Source organism: Salminus brasiliensis, chromosome 13 (assembly GCF_030463535.1).
Source record: "Salminus brasiliensis chromosome 13, fSalBra1.hap2, whole genome shotgun sequence".
Lineage (NCBI taxonomy): Eukaryota > Metazoa > Chordata > Actinopteri > Characiformes > Bryconidae > Salminus > Salminus brasiliensis.
Window position 1 is genome coordinate 19,382,840 of NC_132890.1, and position 22,311 is coordinate 19,405,150.

The window sequence follows — 22,311 nt, forward strand, 5'->3', positions numbered from 1 at the left end:
GAATAATTTTGGACATGCCACTTTTTGTTCAAATGTGTATAAAAGCTGAGAAATACTTTTTCCCACAATGATGCCTCTTGTACATCATCGTGTTATCTCCTGGGAGATGCCTGTGTCGTTTCAAGGCAAAAATATAACTTCTGGTTAAATAAAAGTAAATTTAAGTCAAACTTTGCCAGGGGTATGAATACTTTCGGGCATGACTGTACATTGATTTAAATGCTCCTGTTCATCATAAATACCCTGTACATTTAATTCAGCTAACAGAATAGGATGAGGAGTCAGACACAATCAAAACAAAATAAAGACAAAATATCTGAAAATATATTTATGAAGACCCAAAACTACACGAAATTGGTAATTGCTGTCACATTAAAACCTTGTATTTCCAAAATGGCAACTTTACTAGAAAAGTGGGGGAAAAAAGACAGACATTCTTAACCTTCACAGCTGTAAAGAACTGCCACATTAAAATAGCAGCAATATACAAGGTTTTTGCTAAACAGCACCAAAATACTGTTTCACAAGATTGAGGTCATAGCTCTGAGTAAATATTATAGTTATGAAGACCTGTTCATATATGCGTTTACAAAAGTGCTAATTTTAATGGTAAGAATGGCTCTTTAAATATAAATGCTAGTGTAACTAGTAAAGGAAATGAATATGAAAATACATATTTTCTGAGAGCAGATACCTGGGTTACGTTAACACCTTTCTCAAGATTGCCTTATGGTCTCCAAAAATAAGAATACTATTTTTTTTAATAGCAACACTGTTTACACCCTCATTCAAATAGGCTCAGTATAACTTATGCAGATATTGTTAAAATTTTGTACAAAGTGCTGCATGACTGTCCAGCATGTCTTTTGAATATAACATCAAATTCATACATTACAATTCATTTGAACGAGCCAGTGGTATATTGTACTAAAGATACATTGCATGTTGCCTGTACCAAAGACATATTAGTGCATCACAAAAAGGTTCATTTTTGTTAAAATGTTGACACAAATAGATTTTTTTAATATTCTTTTTATATTCTATATTATGAGTAACATATTTTAGGCCTTTTTGTTTTACTTTTGCTTATATTGCTAATGAAAAAAAAGGTCTGGACCAAAGTTGGCTGGCGAAACAAGCACAGTTATATCATGGTCAGCAAACCATTTGGTAGTAGTTTTTGGATTTGAAGCAACTTTTCTGGGCTTTTTTCTGTACTGTTTAAATAGTAATGTAAATACTCAAACTCTAAATGACAATCTAATAATGTGAGTACTGGATTTCAGAATTTTCACCAATTTTCGCCAATCTGATTAAAAGTAAAACAAATGAATGTAAAATGGCATTTTACATGTAATAAATCAAAAAACATTTTACAATATTCTACTTTTTAAGATTCATCATTCAATGAAGTACATTTTGCTTAAAAAACTAATTTATGTTGGCAATATGACTTGAAGGTAGAAGAAAATACATTATGATTATGTCCATACATGAATGAGAAGATTAATTGCATGAACAGCATTACATTGTTACATGAATATGATAAAATGGCATTTAAAGTACTTGTTCTTAACAGTTTATTAGCTTAAGATAAGAACCTTGAAATAAATATAGACTTCACTGTAAGGCAACGTGTTTTGATAATCACATTTGTCTGCTGCAAATACTGTACAGTTGGTAATCATGCCCAGCTATCATTCTCTCTGCAAACCTGTACAACACTTGTATAGCAGCTGGCTCATTACGCCTTTCCTTCATCCACAGAACGTCTACTTTGTTCCTGAACTGTAACGTGTGCTGCCAGAACAAAGAGCAGTATTCAAGGACTAAGTGCCACTGTAGATTTCAGTCTTAAGTTTGGATAGACCTGTTTTTATAGACAGAAATCCACCTTTACTAAATTTACTCTGTTGGTCTGATGTGCTTTCAAGATCTGACAACTCCTGTTTGTTCACCTCAGTTTTTTTTTACCTTGTGCACAATGTAGAGGTGCCTGCACAGTGCCACCTGCGATGTAAAGCACAGGCCGCAGTGCTGGCACTGGGGTGTTTCAGCATCTGTTTTGTGTTGAGGTATGTGTTCTTGGAACTGTCCTAGGTCCCCAGTGGTGAGGCCACATTTGGAGCAGCGAAAAAGGGTTTTCAGATGTTTGGAAGGTGTGGTGTTTGATGTTACACTGTCTCCTCCCTCCCCACTGTTCTTTGCTGCAGATCTCTTAGACCCCTAGGAGTATCAAAAAAGAATACTTTTAAATACACTTTTAGTGGGCGTGGCTTAAAGCAGAAATGAGTGTGAGGTCATTGACAATAACTGACTGCAATAGATTACAGACTAAACAAGAAGTGCAGTGTATGAAAAATATGGTGAAAACGGATATGGTCAAAATTATTAGCCCCCGTGTGATTTTGTGCTTGCAAAGCAAATGAACTTGGTTTAAAACCACACCTGAGAAGTCAATTAACAATAAACCTTCTCTATTTTAAGTGACTCCAAGAAGCAGAGTTAGTATCACTTTAACGATTGCATAAAGGGATACTCTAGGGTTGCTCTATAATCTTTGTAAAAAGCAATATCATCATGGCAAAAAAAGAAATCAGTCTGGATCTCAGACAGAAAACAGTGGACCTTCATTTTCAGGGGGAAGGATATACTGCCATTTCTATGTATCTCATGGTTTCTAGAACAGATGTGCTTTGTATCATCGCAAAGTACAAAGAAACAGAGTCTGTTAAAAATAAACCTGGCTGTGGTCAAAAATGCAAGCGTAAAAAACTTTGCAGCGAACAATAATCAGAGATGTTAACAAGGATTCCCAGACCACTGCAAAGATGATGTTGCTGAACTCACTTCCTCTGGACTTGATGTTTCATGCAAGACTGGTGTAAAGGGCTCTTCGTGGTCATTGTCCAAGAAAACCCCCATTGCTCTAAATACACATAAAGTATTATGTGGATATTTTAAAGAATAACATAACATCTGCTGCCAGTCTAAAGTTAGGTCGTTGCTGGGTCTTCCAACAAGACAATGACCTGAAGCATATAGTGGGGCAAAAAAGTATTTAGTCAGCCACTGATTTTGCAAGTTCTCCTACTTAGAAAGATGAGAGAGGTCTGTAATTTTCATCATAGGTACACTTTAACTAAGAGAGACAAAATTAGAAAAAAATTTAAAGAATGTATTTGTAAGTGATGGTGGAAAATAAGTATTTGGTCAATAACAAAATAAAAAAACTTTGACGTTTCTGTAAGTCTTCACCAGGTTTGCAGACCCTGTAGCTGGTATTTTGGCCCATTCCTCCATGCAGATCTCCTCTAGAGTAGCGATATTTTGGGGCTGTTGCTGGGCAACACAGACTTTCAACTCCCTTCACAAATTTTCTATAGGGTTGAGGTCTGGAGACTAGCTAAGCCACTCCAGGACCTTGAAATGCTTTTTACAGAGCCATTCCTTTGTTGCCCGAGCAGTGTGTTTGGAATCATGGTCATGCTGGAAGTCCCAGCCACGTTCCATCTTCAATGCTCTCACTGATGGAAGGAGGTTTTGGCTTAAAATCTCACGATACATGGCCCTGTTCATTCTTCCCTTAACAAGGATCAGTCGTCCTGTCCCCTTTGCAGAAAAGAATGTTTCTACCCCCATGCTTCACAGTAGGTATGGTGTTCTTGGGATGCAACTCAGCATTCTTCTTCCTCCAAACACGACGAGTTGAGTTTTTACCAAAAAGTTGATGATGATATTCTGAGGTTATTCTCCCAATCCTCTTCTGGATTATCCATATGCTCTCTGGCAAACTTCAGAAGGGCTTGGACATGTACTGGCTTAAGCAGGGGGACACGCCTGGCACTGCAGGATTTGAGTCCCTCTCGGCGTAGTGTTACTGATGGTAGCCTTTGTTACTTTGGTCCCAGCTCTCTGCATGTCATTCATTAGGTCCCTCTGTGTAGTTCTGGGATTTTTGTTCACCGTTCTCATGATCATTTTGACCCCACGGGATGAGATCTTGCGTTGGGCCCCAGATTGAGGGAGGTTATCAATAGTCTTCCATTTACTTACAATTGCTCCCACAGTTGATTTATTCACACCAACCTGCTTGCCTATTGTAGATTCACTCTTCCCAGCCTGGTGCAGGTCTACAATTTTCTTCCTGGTGTCCTTTGACAGCTCTTTGGTCTTGGCCATGGTTAAGTTTGGAGTTTGACTGTTTGAGGCTGTGGACAGGTGTTTTTTGTATACAGATATATTGTATACTTGTTATACAGGTGCCATTAATAAAGGTAACGAGTGGAAGACAGAAGAGCTTCTTAAAGAAGTTGTTACAGGTCTGTGAGCGCCAGAAATCTTGCTTGTTTGTGGGTGACCAAATACTTTTGGTATTACTTTTGGACCACCATAATTTACAAATAAATTCTTCAAAAATCCTACAATGTGATTTCCTGGATGATTTTCATTTTGTCTCTCATAGCTGAAGTGTACCTATGATGAAAACTACAGACCTCTCTCATCTTTCTAAGTAGGAGAATTTACACAATCAGTGGCTGACTAAATACTTTTTTGCCCCACTGTACAAAATTAGTTAACAACTTTTTGAAAGACATCAAAATCAAGGTTCTGGAGTGACCATCTCAGAACCCTGATCTCAATCCTATCGAGAATCTGTGGAGGGAGGTCAAGGTTTGGGTCCATGCTCGGAGACCAAGTAATTTGCATGATCTTGAACAATTTGCCAAGGAAGAAATCCCTCATGAGACATGTGCCAACTTAGTTAGAAACTACCAAAAGAGGTTGCTGGTTTTAATCCAGAAAGCCTACACTATTGACTATTAGAGGGCTAATAATTTTGACCATTGCATTTTTTGCTTTTTTCTTGTTTACGTTTAGCACACCAAAAAAATATTAATTTGACCTTATGCAGACGTTGTCTTTGCACACAATGGACCAGGCCATAACCATAAGGGTTTTATTTGATTTTATATATATATATATATATATATATATATATATATATATATATATATATATATACATATACATACACACACACACATACATACATACATACATACATATACATACACACACATACACCAATCAGCACTTTAGATTTTGGACCAAACATGCCTACTGACTCACGATCATCAACACAGACTACTTAGGTATTGAAATTTGCTATTGAACTGCACTTACCAACCCCATGCTTGTCTCTTCAGCGACTAAATTAGCCATATGACTGATGTCTAGGTTCTTGATTCCATGCATCAAACCAAGGTGGTTCTTTAGCATGGAGAGTTGGGTGAAGGCCATCCTCTCATTTGTGCAATACCTTTAAAATAGAAATAGCAGTACAAGTCACATACAAAGATTAGGCATATTTTTTACTAAAGAAGACTAAAACAACATTCGTTTTTTACTTTTACGTACATTTATTAGTAGATATGTATCATGTAAAAGCTGTTTGTGACCATTCTCTTCTACGCTTCTTAAGTGTATGCACTAAAAAATAGACTGGCATGGAAACAGTAGACAGAAGCAGAATCTTAAGCATTATTAAGATGTCTGTTAGTCTAGACAAGCATGCAAGTGAGATTTTGTACAAGTAATCCTGACTGGAAAATGAGACACATTCAAACAGTCTAAATGTTGTAGATTACATATTTTAAATAAATTCATAATTAAAAAATAGTCATTTATATATATTTAAATTACTATACATTTTACTAATTACTATACATCTTCCTTTTTACCAGCATATGTAAACTTTCCCATCATGATCAATACGAATGTGTCGCCTGAGACTTGTGCGGGAACAGAAGGACCTTTCGCACAACTGGCAAGGATTTCTTTTCACCGACTACAAAAAACAAAAAACTTGTTTAAACTCAAGAGGTCTAAGCACAAACTAAAGCAGATTAAAATGGTTTAAAAAAAACTAGGGAAACACTGCAGTTTCACTCATGTACTAAGATAAATACCACAAGCTGCCCTCACCTTGCCATGGCTAGTCTTCATATGACAGAAAAATGTCTCTCTGTCTGGCATCCACAGGGCACATTCTCCACAGTTCCAGTCAATGTTCTTCAGACTGCTGGGCTTGTGTGAACTAGAGCAGTTTCTAGCTTCTCGGACAGCCATATTACTGGTTTTGGTTTGCTTTGCCCGTTGGTTTGTTGACGCATTATTCAGTTTATTTGAACCTGACTCAGTCTCAAACTTTGGGCATTGTTCTCCTCTGAAGACACCACCATGAAACCTCTGCATGAAATGAAATGTTGGTTATAGTAACATGCTAAGCTATGTCATGAGCTCTCTTTCTGTTGACTTTTTGTGCAAGCAATACAATGTTTTGTAATGTACAAATGTTTTGCTGCCCAACAGCTTGACTTTGTGCAATAAAACACTTTACATAATGGAAGCGAAAAAGCTGTTATCACAATACTTCATGTAATTACTTAAGTTACATGTGTCTCTCTGAAATTACATGCTTTACTTTTATCAGAGCTGTTTAATTCTTTTCCATTTCAAAATACTATAGACTTAAATATATATATATATATATATATATATATATATATATATATATATATATATATATAATATATATATATATATAATATATATATATATATATATATATATATATATATATATATATATATTTGCAGTTTAACTCTGCCATGATCTTAGTGATTGTTAAGAAGATCTGTTACAGGACACTAAATGTTTGCATAAACGTATTCTATTGTCTAACATTTCATGCCTCAGCAAGTGATTCAACCACTACAGACAATTTGTTAAAAATACTTTGAATAAAAACAGAACAATAGTGCAAATGTACACAGTACTAAAGAACTACAAACCTTGAAATGCTGCACCAAAGCTATTTTTTGAATGAAGAACAATGTGCATTCAGGACATCTGAATATACATGTTTGCTGATGGAGATGTTGATACAATAGATGTTTCTTCTTAAAAACAGTTTCACAGGAGCACTTATGGATTAACCTGCAAAAGCACATGTGGAGTTTCCGTTTGCATTAATTTTTTATTTACTTACTATATTATACTAACTTATTTCCTATTGTCCTGTCAGGCTCTAGGAAAACATTTTCATTTGTAATTTGACATCTATATATAGGAAACTTACTGATACAAAGGTTCACTGCCACCATGCTTACTCTTGACATGCATGAGGCAGCCATCAGATGACTTAAAAGCAACAGGACAAATGGTGCACTTATAAAAGACCTCACAATGCTTCTCCTCAATGTGACTTTTTAGGAGAGGAAGTGACATGAAAAATGTCTCACAATGTAGGCACCTGTGGGAAGGGAGGACATTTAAATGTTTTTTATAATTATCCAAACCCCCCCCCCCCCCCAAAAAAAAAAACCCACACAATCAGATGACAATGTTAACACAATCCCTTTGTTGAATAAACATGTAAAAATAAATGGAAGCCAGTCACATCTGGGTTACTTACGAGTAGCCAACTTTACGTGCATAGTGAAGACAATTCTCCTTTACATGCTTCTGAAAGTCCACAGCGTGACTGAGAGCCCCACACTCAGGGCAGCAGAAAGGGGACTTTTGGGTGTGGATTCGCTGGTGGGCCCTGTAGCTGCATTTGTTTGGAAGCAGCATTGTGCAAACTTTGCACATCTGTTTTGGGGGAAACACCCCAATATCAAAATGCAAAGATTTTACTTAGTGTTCACAGTGCTGTCCTCTAAGAATAAATGGTTCAACTGTGTCTCTCAGTGAAATATAATTATGTCTTTTACTTACCAAACCCTCAGACTCTGTGGATGACCTCTGATAGTGACCCGCGAGTGCTATATAATCCAACATCTGACTACCGCATTCGAGACATTTAAGTGGCTGGACGATTTTATCTGGATAGAGAGGCACTGCATTGTGGTTTCTAAATGAACGCACAAGGCCTCTGCCGAGTGTCATCTGTGATGCAGACTGTTCATGCTGGGAATCAAGTTTGCTGGGCATTGACATCTCATTAACAGGAATGGGCTTCATGAATAACTGCGAGCACTGCATCATCATACCTTTATTTTTGTGATCTCGAGCGTGTGCTAGGAGTGCACACCTGTTGAAAAACACAAGGGTTTTTGAGCAGTGTGTGCAGGTCACTTCAATATGCACACTCCGCCTACTATAATGAAAAGCAAGGCTCTTCTCAAGCCCAAAAGAATCGCCACACTCCAGGCAGCAGTAGCCATGAGCTGGGAGCTTAATATCACTGTCAGATGGAGGAGTCAGGTTGGGCACATAAGTTGGCACAGGGTTAGTATAATTTAACAGTCTATTTAAAGTTCCAGCAGCAGAACTGTGAATAACACCACATGTCTTTGGTGAACTTTTTTTAACTTGGTGCACTAAAGGTACACTGCTGCATACTGTAGGTGAAATCAACTGAGATTGGTCTTGCCTGTGGGTGGAGGATCTTACTGTAACGGATACAGCAACACTGTGGGGGACTAGATTTAGGTTGGCCAAGTGTAAAGCTTTAGGAAGGTAATTTGGATTAGCAGAGCACCTCACCTGAGCGAGAGATACTTTCCTCTGCTTACTTGCTTTCTGACTTCTTTTCAATCTAAAAGTACTGTTTGGAGATTTTTTTGAACTTTTAAGTGATTCAACATTTGCTGATGCACAACCTGAGGGAGGTGTTGATCCCTGCTTTTCATTCTCAAAAATAACTTCATTGACAGTATCACTGGAATGACATACAGACAACATCCTAGAAAAGGCATCCTCAACTGATGACTGAGATGGCGATGACCCAAAAGGTGAGTGGAGATCTTCAGGTTCAGAATCTGGAAATATGCTAGTAACAGTCCGTTTCATTTGTCCAGAGGAAGTTTTGATTGTTTTTATTCTGACTCTTGGAATGGCTAGGGGTGGGCCTGCAGCCACAGCAGGCAATGCTTTTCCACTGCTGTCAATACATATACTCATAGGGCTGTCAGGTTGTTTCATTAACCGTTTAACTACTTCGAGAGGGCTTCTTGGGCCCCTTGGTGATATAGGCACTTTGGGACTAACCTTTGTGTTCTCCTTATGAGCCACCGCTAAGAAGGTCTGAGTCGTGACACATGTACGAGGACAGGAAGGATTAGTTTCAGGAGATGGGTATGCACTTGTTCCAGTATCATCAGTGCAATCATCCACTGGACCGCATGTCTTTTCCAACAGATTTTTTATAAACTCTGATCTCCCACCTCCCATCTGAAACATGTCTGGAACACTGCTGGAACTGTCCACAATTTTACAACCAGGTTCTTTTTTATGGCTTTTGTCAATCAAGCAGTATGCTTGTGAGTTTCCGTGACTGTCTGACATAGAAGTGTCTAAAGACATAAACAGCGAGTCATTTGGAAAATATGAATCTCCATGACTGTTAATTCCATTGCTCAGAATGTCTTCTGACTCTGAGTTGGAAACAGGACTAAAGTTTGACTTTGAGAGAGGAGGACCTTTTTCTGTATTGTAGACCACAGGATTTTTTCCCAAGAAACTACATGAGCAGTTCCCGTTCAACGATGATGTATCCAACACGGTATAATCACTATGACCAGCAAGATGTGTTTCAAGAGAGCAAGAAGAATTCTTAAATCCATTTAGCAGGAGAAACTGTGAACTCTTTTTCTCAATAAGGGGTTCAAACGAGTCCTGAAGATTAGTGTTTTTCACTATTACACTAACAGCTGGAGCATCCAATGCGGTCACTGGGTGAGGGACTGACACTGTGGTGTCCATGCACAACTCTGGGTGTTTAAGGTGGCCCTCTGCATCATCCTGACTCTCCTGGACAACTTCTTTGGCATCCAGACTGGTAGCATCAGGGATGTCAAAGGCAGCTAAAAGATCATCAAAATCAGGGGTCTTCATGTCACCCATGGTTGAAATGTTTCAAAAACCTGGCAAAACAAAAAATGTGTGTGAAATAAAAAGCTTAATAAATAATTAATCAGAAAATGTTAAATCCAGTGGTCTTCAATTCTGATTATTTTATAGCACTACCATCACTGTAGCAATGTTCTTGCTCTAACACTTCGGATTCAGTGCATTAGCAAAAAAAGGCCCTTATTAAGCTGAACTGATAAAGGAATGACTAAACATGAAACTATGCAAGACAGTGCTAACACCGGACAAGGACTTATAACCACTTTATCCAATAAATCTACCTAAAGGCAGCACAAAACTTAAATAATATTTGTATTTTATATTATCTTAAAATTGGCAATTACATTTGAATACTGATTATTCGTCGCTGCCAACATATTGGCGTCTAGCGTTCCCATCATCCGTTTCCTACTGCACTTTTTTCACCTCCTTCTGGCGCTTTCAGGTTTATCCATGATAGGCATGATAGGCATCCATGATTTGCCGTTGTCCCATAGTGTACCGACAGTTTTTTCTATAATTTTATCGTGATGACTGACACTGTACACCTGGAAACACTTGATTGTAGCAACCGTATGGTGCCGTGGCGATACAGGTCACAAGAATTTCAACATGACAAACTAGATAGAAGGACATGTGAATAGCTGCCACATAAACAAGCTAGCTAGCGTGGTAACACGCAAAAAAGCGGCACATGCTAGCGTGTTACTTACACAAGCCACTGATTCTGAAACAGGAATTCTTGTCACCGAAGAAGTGGTTAACAATTTTCGCTAGCTAGCAGCGTGAATCCAATCACGTGCAGGATAAGGTAGTTTAGCTAAGATAATGAGTTAGCGCTACATACATCCAAGAATGTTCTCAATGCTTACTGTACAGCGGCAATATAGCTAGCCAATCCAATGCTATTACAAACCGCAAACTGCTCGTTAATTTGTCCAGTTTACTAATTTATCCACCTGGTTCCCGAGCTAACTAAACGCCAACAGATGTCTACTTTAACTAGCTAGCTAGCTAGCACTACGTTTTGTTTTGTTTTTTCAGAAAAAAGCAACGCTATGATTTGTTAATAGCTAGCTGGCTGGCTATCTAACTACGAACAAGATAACCTAAGCTTGGTTTATTGTTCATAAATAAGAAACTGTTGGTTGGAATGGCGTTCTAAAAGCCATGCTGACTGAAAAGGCAGAAGCTCCAGTCCATTTCTGTTTTGCGAAGTATAAAATGCGTATTGTTTACATTCGCCTGTGGTCTTTGCTACTTTTCGTTGCTGTCCTGCTCTTCCTGCATAGCAGCAGGCAAGCGACCTGTGCATACCATGAGGACCCCACAGCAGAAACACAAAGCAAAACGTTAGCTAGCTACAATTCCTCGCAGAATCAGAATGTTATTCTAAACAGATAGCTATTGCTAGCTATCTAATTATATTTTTAAATGACGGGTTCGATCGCGTTGACGTCATATAACGCACACGTTGGGACAACTCTTTAATTGCATGCGTAATGATTATGCAGTATTTCAGTCAAATTCAAGCGTAATAACGTTTACTGAGGAAGACGTGGGAATGGCCCTCTTTCTGCCTGACTAAAAGCTGTGATACAGATGGTGAATTGTGGTTTCATTGTCTGTTGTGAGGCGCTATTTAGATTGATAGGACGGACCAAAACAATTATAATGAACTAACCATTGGATATCTAAAAACAACAACAACAAAACATTCACAGTTATCTTAGCGGTTCACAAACCCAAATAATGACTAAAATTACAAGTTTATTTTAATAGTTTTACAACGGGTATTGTGAAAGTAACGGGTCATAAAGTAGCTTTACTGAGATACCATTTTATTTGAATTAAATCCTCTTGTCGAGCCTCTTGATGAGCAAGTCAATGGCGACTGTGGGGAAAAAACTCGAGAGGAGGAAATCTTAAACCGCGACTCAGAAGGAACACCTGTCCTCCTCTGGGCAACACCACATAGCACAATAGAACCCCTCCTTCTACATATGGCCGTGGGCTCTACCAGCCAGCACAAGGGAAGCCCTGGAAGGCGGCCGTATTCCCTTGAGGACAAGGACAACAGGTAAGTCATATTTCTAAACACAACCTTACACAACACAACAGTCAGTGTCATACAGTGCAGTATGAGCTCATGTTGAAACAGTTTTTTTGTGGAATTGAAATAAAAAAACTACCATATTTCTGGTATATTGTGAAATCCATAAATATGGTTATTTGGTGAAGTTGTCACAGAGTTCATTTCAGATTAGGTTCAAATGTAATATGACTTAAATCTGTCTAATATAGGCTGCATACAAGTTTATTCCTATAAACAGACTAGACTGATAGAACATGCTACTTCAACCTTGTCTTTGCATCTCATCTCGGATTAGTAACATAATAACAGATTAACAAGAATTCAAGGCTTACATCAGTTTAAACTTATACAGGTCATAGGTTGCTGTAAGCAGAAACATGGTAACAAAATGTTTTGTCTGTCTCTACATCACACTATTCTGCACCTCCTACTACACATTCTTAAATGTACACAAAGGATGAGGGACAGTACAAGAAATGAAAAACATTATCGGAACAGTTGTATTAGTCAGCTTTTCATTTAAATTTTCAATTCCACCGTAAATGGAGTTACATTCTGTTGCCAGTGCACTAGTTAAGGTAACAGTTGCAATCAATTAAGCCCATCTTATCCAGACAACTTCACATGTGTTTACTTTATTAATAATATTAACAATCAGTTTATGCCAGTGAAAGGAAACAAGAGTAGACTCCAGATAATCAAGTCATGTCACTACAAGCAGCAGCAGAAGCAGGGCTAAATTTGAACAGAGAAAACAGTGCCTTTAGGGTGGATGAGGAACACAGAAGCAAACTTATGTTAAATTGCAAAACACTTTTCTGTTCCACTTTAAATGATTTAGCCTGTACTCTTAAACTAGCACATCCAGTCAGAGACAAATTATTTTTATCATAAGCTGCTCTTAAATCACCATTGTGATATTAAAAACCTGAACATCATATTTAATGGCTAATTTTCAGCAATTCATCCACATGAAGAATTTCTAAAATCTGATTTAGGGTTTCTCTTCACACAGTTATCTAGATCACTAATTACAGAGATAGCTAAGATTGTTCTGAACATTCTGAAATAAAACATGGGTATTATCTTATATCTTATATGCCATAAGTACATTTTAGAAGATGTGCAACAATCAAAAATGCCCAGAATGACTCCAGAGGGTTCAAACACATTCAGTTATAACTTAAAAAAGGGACTATTTTTAATGTTAGGGCTTTGGTGGACTACTTCAACACTACTAAATACAGTAAGTATTTACTGAAATAGCTAGACACTCAAGAACATGGTGTATTCAACCAAACATGGGTAGAAGAAAAATGGCACAAACCGTGCCACCCAAGACAGGGAATTTACAAATGGACAACATTTATATTGTGCATAACTGTACATTATGTACTTACATAATGTACTCACATTATATTTCAGTGACAGCTCTTCAGACATGGCCACTTCCTTGATCATCTAAATTGTACTGCTGAGCCCAGAGGCATTTCCAACAAAATCCAATAAATAGTAAAACTGAGATGGAGAGCAATAATTAAATCCACCCATCTCGATTTACCACAGTAGTTTAAACACTACTGTATTATTATTGTAACTGTGTATTGTGTAACAGAAAATACTGGACTGTGAGCATATGGCTTTGTCTTATGTCATGACAAGGTATTTGTAGTAGTATTTACACAAACACAAATGAGTGTGCATTTGCACATATGTGTCAATTGCAAATGAAGGTTGCTGATTGCATTTATTTTAAAAGGGCTGTCCACAAACATTTGGACACATTGTGTGTGTCAACACATTAACATTCAATATAAGCCAGCTGTGGACAGGTTAGCCAGTCTTCAGACAAGCTTTATATTCAGGTGAATGGGCTCTGACCTGATCTTCCATTCAGAACATTTGATTTGGGGAACTTTTTTTTGTAATTGAAGGAACTGACAGTAGGCCAGCATCTTGTGAGCAAAGTGTACTTGATGGGTTGTAGAATTCAATAGGATCACCAAATTATTTGCAGGCCCAAACCATTAAGAGTTTTATATTGAATGTCAGGAGTTTTTACAATCAGATAACATCAAATTATTAAAAGGATTTTAAGACAACCAATTAAGGGATGGGATATTTGTAGTAATGTGTTTGAATTTTCTGCACTTAGCACAAAAAGTAAGAAAAAATATTTTTGGTAGATTATTTCTCCAAGAATTGACATGCCACGTTTGACTGATCAGGACAGGGCTCGTGCGATAGGGCAATTTCAAGCTGGTGTTCCGCAAAACCAAGTTGCGCATTATTTGGAGTGAGTCCTAGTACCATCTCCATGTCAGAGACAGAATCTCAACACTGCCGCGAAGTGGGCATCCCAAGAAGACAACACCCCAAGATGATTGTTTTCTCACCCTATCAGCACTTAGGTACCGTAGGCTGTCTTCTACAGATTTGCAGTCAAGGTTTGCAGGACGATGGTGCGTGCACTGGAACCTAAACATGTGGAAGAACTTTATGTTCAGCGATGAGTGTTGAGATTCTGTTCGTGCCAGAGTGACCAACACAACCACCTTGGCTGACTTGCAACAAATGCTGGTTGAAGAATAGGATGCCATCCCACAGCAGTGGGGGATCAGGCTGGTGACAAGCATGAGGAGGAGGTGCCAGGCTGTTGTAGCTGTGTAAGGTACTTCCACACGTTACTAAAACCTGTTTAAATTAATAAATTGTTCAATGGCTAATATGTCCTGTTTCTTTAAACTTCAATCATCCAGTCCATCAAACACCAAATGAGTCAATTGCAGAAGCTGTTTAGCATTGGCAGAGAGGATTTAGCAAATGTTTCATGGGTGCAACCCACATAATCAGCTCTGCTGCTCATCCCACAAATGTATATTTCTTACAAATGTGTCGCCATCTAAAAGGGAAATTAATGGGCTTTCCAACGGTATAATATTTATTGCCAAGAAGCATTGTTACAACAAGGAAATAATCTACCAAACACAAATTTCCTTACTTTTTGTGCTAAGCTTAGTTCTGGTGAGCACTTCAACTGCTGCAGTTTTATTTTTTATTTTTAAAGTTTGTGATTGCAGCAGCTGGAGAGAGTAGTTTTAGTAAATGCCACAAATAATGTAAATAATTAGATTAACCATGTTGACATCTCTATACATGTATTGCTTTCATATTTATCATAGTTAAATCATGTTAAGTGTTTTGAAGTCACGTTAGTTGTAAATCTGAATAAGGAGAGAAACTGAAGAACATTATGGCTGAGGGAGCAAGATGGCTGATGTGGTACCAGTCAATAGTCTGTGTATTGTTCTTTGAGCAAAGCCAACCATTTGTAATAGAGATGTGCACCTTTCCTGTGTATGTACAATACTGTGTATGTGCATCAAAGGACAGATCACAGTATATCATAATGCCAAGGTTTTTCACTGTTGTACTTGGTGCAACTGAAAAGCTATTGAAAGTATGAAAATGACTTATGTTTTGTCAGAGTTTAGTTGGAGGATGTTATTTGCCACCCAGCCTTTAATGTCTGTAACACAATCTGACTGAGCTGAAGTGCATCGTTTGGTTTGGCTAATGTATGACAATTGTGTGTCATCTGCATAGCAGGGAAAATTTGTACCATGTTTCTGAATAACATTACTCAGCATATTTAGCTGTAACAGTGATTGAAGGGTCAGTCATAACATTTGTACCGCCTGCCTAATATTGAGTAGGTTCCCTTGTTATGCCACAACAGATCTAACCATGCGAGGCATGGACTCCACAATACCTCTGGTATCTGGCATTAAGATGTTAGCAGTAGATCCTTTATGTCTTGTAAGTTGTGCGGTGGGGCCTCAATGAATTACATCAATAAGTCTTAGGTGCCGATAACCCTGTCTCCTTTTCAGTGGTTGTCCTTTCTTGGAGCACTTTTGGTAGGTGACCACAGCAGCTAACCCTACCAGAAGAAAACCCCACAAGACCTCGCTGCACCAGTCATCTAGCCATTACAATTTGGCCCTACAGTGGTCTAAGACTACTAACTAAAGAAAAACTAACAAAGACACACGGCCTTGGGGAGAAGATAAAAATCGAACCAATCAAATGTATTATCTTTGCTAGTGCATGAAGGGGCCAAAATCTTTATAGCTATTTTTCAATAATTAGATTTTTATGCAAGTACAAATTAGCTGTTTGGTATCATCTTTCTCCAATATATTAGAAGTAAGGAGACTATTCGTAATTAATCTGCAATTTGATGGTCCCCATGGACAAGGTGTTAATCAGTGGTTCAAGAGTGTAAGTGTAAGAGTTTTTGGCATGTAGCCTTCTTTTAAGGTAGTACTGCGTTTACAGTGACACTGAAATTAAGGTGGAACTACATTTATGTTATCCCTGAATTTAAGGTGGATCCTTGATTAACATAGCTATAAAATTAAGGTGGCACAGAATTTAATAGGCCATTAACTCACACACACATACAAACTCATGCACAAAGCCTCACAATGTCTCACATACTCACAGCCTAATTCTCAGCAGTAATTTCAGTAATGACACTGAAATTAAGGTGGAACTGCAACACCAATGTGATCAGCCAGCAACACTAGAAAAACCACCACAGAAACTAGCAACAACCCAGCAGGCGATGGGATCCATTTAAGCTGGAAATGCATTTTTTAGTTCTTAAATTTTTTTTCGGGCATTTCTTTGCCGTGCAACTAGTCCTACAGTTTTCGAGATATCAACACCGTTCCAACTCCAGATTGTCTGGCCTAATTGTGTGATGCGCCCTTGTATACAGCTTTTTAATCTGAAGCTGAATCTGATGCTCACAGCCTAATTATTAGCAGCAACTGAAGCTAGCACTAAATTTTAAGGTGGAACTGCTTTTGAGGTGGAAGTTCTTTTCAGGTGGAATTGCGCTTAAGTAGAACTGATTTTTAAGGTGGAACTGCTTTTAAGGTGGAATTGCACTTAAGTAGCAAAAAAAAAACCTTGAACATGCATAATCCCCAAAGTCACGACTTTGTAGAGCCACCTTTTGCAGCAATTACAGCTACATGTCTCTTGGGATATATTTCTATATCTAGCTCCTTCAAGTTGGTTCCCTGAAAACCACTGTATTGCTTTAGCAGTATGCTTAGAGACATTGTCCTGCTAGAAGATGGTTAGTTATGCGACATTCAACAAGATATGTTCTGGAGGTATCTATTGGGTCAAAGTTGTTGTAGCTGTTCTGTACTCGCAGTAGGTTACAACATGTAACTTTAGCTAGCTACCTCTGTTTTAAGAGCTTGTGTTTGCTAACTATCTGCTGTGTCCATAGCACAACTGATTTTGCAGCAGGTATGAAGGTGAAGCAACCGCTTGCTCTGTGTAACTATTACATTTTACATTTACATTTAAGGCATTTAGCTTACAATGCATTTAGTCTTACAAAAGTGCTTCACTGTTTACTCAGAAAATACCCTTAGGTTAGTTTGAATAGCCTGAATGGGACTGCAGTGGTTTGGGTCACTGAATGGGAAATTTGTTTATGCCTAAGCAATCAAAAAAAAAACTGTAGCCCCACTATCTCTTATGTTTTTTACTTTTAGACATAGCTGATTACTTCACCAAATAGAATCGTTATAATAAAAAGGTAATGGTGCATATTAGAAATAAGTGACCATACAATTGGAATCTGAGAAATAGTAACACTACTGTAGGTGGGCATTATCAAAGGAAATTCATTATGGTAATACACACGTGATGAGTGGTAGATATGTGAGAGGGAAAGTAAAAAGTCTTCGACTGTGTCAGAGGGGCAGTGATCCAGGCAGCAAGAAGAAACTATCCAAAGGAAAACTTTGCCATGATGATCTATGAACTGAGCTGTACTAAGATGAGCACAAATACACTGAAAATAAATGGGCCATAGCACTCAAACAATGTACACTCCTTCTCTTCTCTCTCCTTCCACCTAATCCTTCTCTTCTCTCTCCTTCCACCTAATCCTTCTCTTTTCTCTCCTTCCACCTAATCCTTCTCTTTTCTCTCCTTCCATCTTATCCCTCTCCTTTTTCTTTTCCTTCACCGTATCCTGCTCTTCTCCCTTTCCTTCCACCACTTTTCTCTCTCCTTCCACCTGACCTTCTCTTTTCTCTCTTCTTCCACCTCTTTTCTCTCTCCTCTCTTTTCTTTGGAAATTATGATTTCCGGTTCAAACCTGTTTTGTTCAGTTTGCCCAAAAGCAGAAAACATTCCCCTAGAAAAAAACTTGAAAGACACAATTTCACAATTTTGTGACATCATGTCAGATTGCTTCTCGTCCAGTTTCACTGTACGCCATTACCTCGCTTCGACTGTGAAGTTGTCTGGCGAAAAGGAACATATGGATAAGTATTAGCTGAAACAGAGCAGTTAATCATGTTATTCCCCGACTCACCCTCACACTCAGGGTCACAGTGTCTTAAATCTATCAACAATAGGCAGAGGAGTGTGTCAGAGGTCAGTGTTAATCCAGTGTTGACCAGTGTTAATCACATACACTCCTTCTTAGGAGGTGCCAGGTGTCGTGAGTCATGAGTTCAGGATGCGTATGCAACATGTGAGGGTGGGAGGGGGATATTCCTATAAGTATGTATGTCGAATACCATTGAAGCAATCTGTATTGTGTTCACGAGCTGCGTGCAGATTCATTAAACTTGCTACTCAATGCATATTCCCTTGTCTGCTTCATCACTCTTTGAACAGATTTCCACCACACCACCCTATTGACTGTTCTGTTTTATAAAATGTTTTCGGGTAGCTAGCACTAGCTAGCTAGTGTCTATGATAAGCAGTTTTGGGGGCTTAGAGAGATTCGTTTTCCCTTTGACGATTTAAGTATATTTGTAGACTGTTCATGCAGGATATACGACAGTGTAATTTATTTAAATTGTGTGTTTTCCATAAAGCATAGTTAGTGCTAGCTTCGATAATGTGTGAATTAATGTGTTAATTCCAAGACTGATATGCCTAACTAGAAAGGAAAGCATAAACATGTTTAATGTATAATAAATGCATAAAATGTATGTATTTTATAAAAAAGCATTTAGATTTTTGACGCCACGCTCTTTGACTTTGTTTTTACAAAGCTTCAACACAGTGCAACGCTTCAATGCATTCTTGAGCCACTTGTCAAGATGTCATCAGCCATCCTCAAAAATGGAATTGACGACAAAAAGGAATCAATAATGGAAGAGTTGAAGGTGCGATGGCCTGCGTTGTTCACTATGAAAGTAAGTAACATTTCTAAGCAGTGGAAGTAGGGCAGTTGTGGCCTGTAAATTAACTTATTATAAGAACCTAACAAATTTAGCCAGACCAATTTAACATGCATGCCTGAACTGATAGATCTGATAAAAATAGATCACACCTCACAGTTGTAATGTAATATATAATTACATTTGTGTGTGCATTTTTATTTTTTTTAAAGATCAATAATGAATTTCTGATTTCTGAACTGTTCCACTTCAACCGCGATTCCTGGCTTCCTTGTACAAGCATGCACAAGCTGATTGAGTTCATCAGAATCAAGGAATGAGAGTGAACTGAAAGTTCTTGATCAGGTAGGTACTTGCTTAGTACATCAAAGTTTGCCTTATATCATATACAATCTTGTGACAGGCATTTTAACTGGTTTTGCATTTGTCATTGTTGTATAGTGTTTGCATCTTTAGTCAAGTTGTAAAATCAGGCACTATTATATTGCATTGTATATGTTTGTGTTCTTAACTAGAGTCTTGAGGTGAATCTGAAAAGAGTGTCTGCTTAAGTGCCTTATTGTGTACCTTGGGGAGGATGTGGACACTATCAATGAGTATCTGGTAAGTAGCTTTGCTTTAATAACTTTAAGAACTAGCAGTCTCCTGATGATGAGGCCCAGTGCTTAAATATAAGAAATGTCTTGTCTCTTATCAGGTTTCTCAGAAAAATGAAGTTGAAGCAGAACTTAAGAGGTGTACAATGGCAGTGTTATTCATCAGGGAGAATGAGGATCTGGTCCATCTCATAATGTAATGTGACATTCACCCATTTCTGGTGGTACGAGTGGATCAGACGCAGCAGTGCTGCTGGAGTTCACACCTCAATGTCACTGCTGGACTGAGAATGGTCCAACAACCAGAAATATCCACCCTCCTGGTAGTTGGTCTGCCAACTAGGTAGGGGTGTCTAATTGAGTGGAAACAGTGTTTTAACACTTCAGCAGCATTGCTGTGTCCAAACCACTTGTACTAGTACAACACACATGCCACAGCATGTCAGTGTCACTGCAGTGCTGCGAATGATCCACCACCCAAATACTACCTGCTCTGAGGTCATCCTGTGGGGGGCCTGACCACTGCAGAACGGTAAAAGAAGGCTAACAAAGTATGCAGAGAAAGAGAGACTACAATCTGGAATTATACTACTACTATAACTACAAAGTGCTCCTATATGGAAAGTGGAGCTGATAAAATGCACAGTAAGTATAGAAACAAGAAAGGTGGTTTTAATGAAGTGACCTGTTAGTGTATATTTAAGGTTACAAAAAAGTTGCAAAAGTTAAATAGAAAAAAGACCATAATTTACTTTATTTTATATTTAGGATGTTTTGGTAATGTAATTTTGGTATTAATTATGGTATTAATGTTTATTTCATAGTTTTGTGGTATTTAAAATTTTGTTTTAAAACCACAAAAGGTGGTACATGTTTTAAAAAGGCATCACAATAAAAACCGTGGTCTTTTTGAAGAGAATATTCCTGTCTTTATGTGTTGTATGTAAGTAAACTACGATATTATAAATTGACTGTAGCAAACCGATTTTAGTTGTATCTAAAGTGTAATTTCTACTTGCATATCAAAGCAAATATAGCTTTTGTTTGTGGAAAAAAGTTGTAAGAAAAAAAAGGTTTGTATTTAGTAAGTTGTATGCTTGTTTACTAAAGACAATATTGCTTAAGGTATAATTAAAATGTTTAGTTTGTGCTAAATCAGAAAATTAACCTAGAGAAAAAAGAATAATTACCTGTAAATTTGTGTTTTAATTAGTTTATTCAGAAGTAAAAACTGGGATGTAATAGTTTACAAACTAGGAAAAAAAAATTATGGTCTTTATAATAAGTAATTATAAAGACGCGGTCGTAAATGTCAAATTGGCCATACATTTTCCTTTAATATGCTGCTGCCAACTGGGGTGGCAGCAGGGGTGGCACGGCTGTCAACCTGTTAGATATGCCCATGCCCCACCCCAAATTCTTACCTGCCAGTAGGATTTGAACCAGTGGCTTTCCGATCTCAAGCCCACTTCTCTAACCATTAGGCCACGACTGCCCTAAGGCAAGGTTTAAGAAAGAAGTAATCCAATTCTTTGAGTGTTTGAATAATACACATTTATTAAAATAAATATTTTTTGCATCCACTAATCACAGGAGAGCACTGATCGCTCGTTCCACTTTATCCTTCTCTCTCTCCTTCCACCTAATCTTTCTCTTCTCTCTCCTTCCACCAATTTTCTCTCTTCTCCCACCTTATCCTGCTCGTCTCTTCTCTCACCTTTCACCTCTTCTCTCTCTCCTTCCACCTAATCCTTCTCTCCTCTCTCCTTCCACCTTATCCTTCTCTTTTCTCTCCTTTCACCTATTTTCTCTCTTCTTCCACTTAATCCTATGCTCCTCTCTCTCATTTTACCTAATCCTTCTCTTCTTGCTCCTTTCACCTTTGTCTCCCTCTTTACACCTCTCTCCTTACACCTCCTTACACTTTATCCCTCTCTTTTTTCTCTTCCTCCACCTTATCCTGCTTCTCTCTCTCTCCTTCCACCACTTTTTATCTTCTTCCACCTTATCCTTCTCTTTTCTTTCTCATTTCACCTCATATTCACAGTTTACCTTGCTCAGCTGTTCATTTTCTAATTCTCTCGCCTTTCTCTTTGGTGAAAAAAAATATTTAAAAAAACTAGCACTGATAGAAGCCAACAACATTGAGATGATTCAAGCCAGGATAGGTTGAGTCATTACATTAAACATAAAGTTAAACCTTTGTAGACATTTTGAATATACTTGCATCATTTTATTATTTTCTCGGCTACTTTGTGTATATAGCTACTGTGTACAAAATAGAGGGGAAAAACTGAGGGACAGACAGACAAGACCTTTGCCATATTCAAAGAATTAAGATTCTCTAATAGCGCCACAAACTTGCCAGTTCACCTAAAACGACAACATGGTATTGTTGAACACGAGAAAGACTTTTGAACCCGCATTGCTATTGACCACATTTCCCCACAAAATTTGGGTCACACCA

At 38.0% G+C, this 22,311-nt stretch overlaps 1 protein-coding gene and 1 long non-coding RNA gene across 7 annotated transcripts; one reads left to right on the forward strand and one right to left on the reverse strand.

The window, feature by feature from the left end:
• Positions 1-1,875: 1,875 nt before the first annotated feature.
• On the reverse strand, positions 1,876-11,307 carry znf592 (zinc finger protein 592). 5 transcript variants are annotated; one of them, XM_072695899.1, is made up of 9 exons: positions 10,635-11,303; positions 9,061-9,935; positions 7,481-7,659; positions 7,145-7,318; positions 6,858-7,002; positions 5,989-6,252; positions 5,745-5,851; positions 5,188-5,323; positions 1,876-2,226 (listed from the first exon to the last, which is right to left on the reverse strand). In XM_072695899.1, exons 2-9 carry the CDS (start codon positions 9,913-9,915, stop codon positions 1,960-1,962), a joined length of 2,127 nt encoding a protein of 708 aa, XP_072552000.1. In that variant the 5' UTR covers positions 9,916-9,935; positions 10,635-11,303; the 3' UTR covers positions 1,876-1,959. The 5 variants fall into 5 exon arrangements, 4 of the variants coding, with proteins under 4 accessions (XP_072552000.1, XP_072551998.1, XP_072552002.1 ...); XM_072695897.1 differs by having other exon boundaries at positions 7,786-9,935; positions 10,635-11,302; XM_072695901.1 differs by lacking the exon at positions 10,635-11,303 and adding an exon at positions 7,786-8,101 and having other exon boundaries at positions 9,061-9,116.
• Positions 11,228-20,570, forward strand: LOC140575535 (uncharacterized). 2 transcript variants are annotated; one of them, XR_011980827.1, is made up of 6 exons: positions 11,228-12,001; positions 14,421-14,687; positions 19,120-19,263; positions 19,461-19,593; positions 19,764-19,851; positions 19,946-20,570. It is a non-coding gene; the product is annotated as an uncharacterized lncRNA (long non-coding RNA). The 2 variants fall into 2 exon arrangements; XR_011980828.1 differs by lacking the exon at positions 14,421-14,687.
• The last annotated feature ends 1,741 nt before the right edge of the window (positions 20,571-22,311 follow it).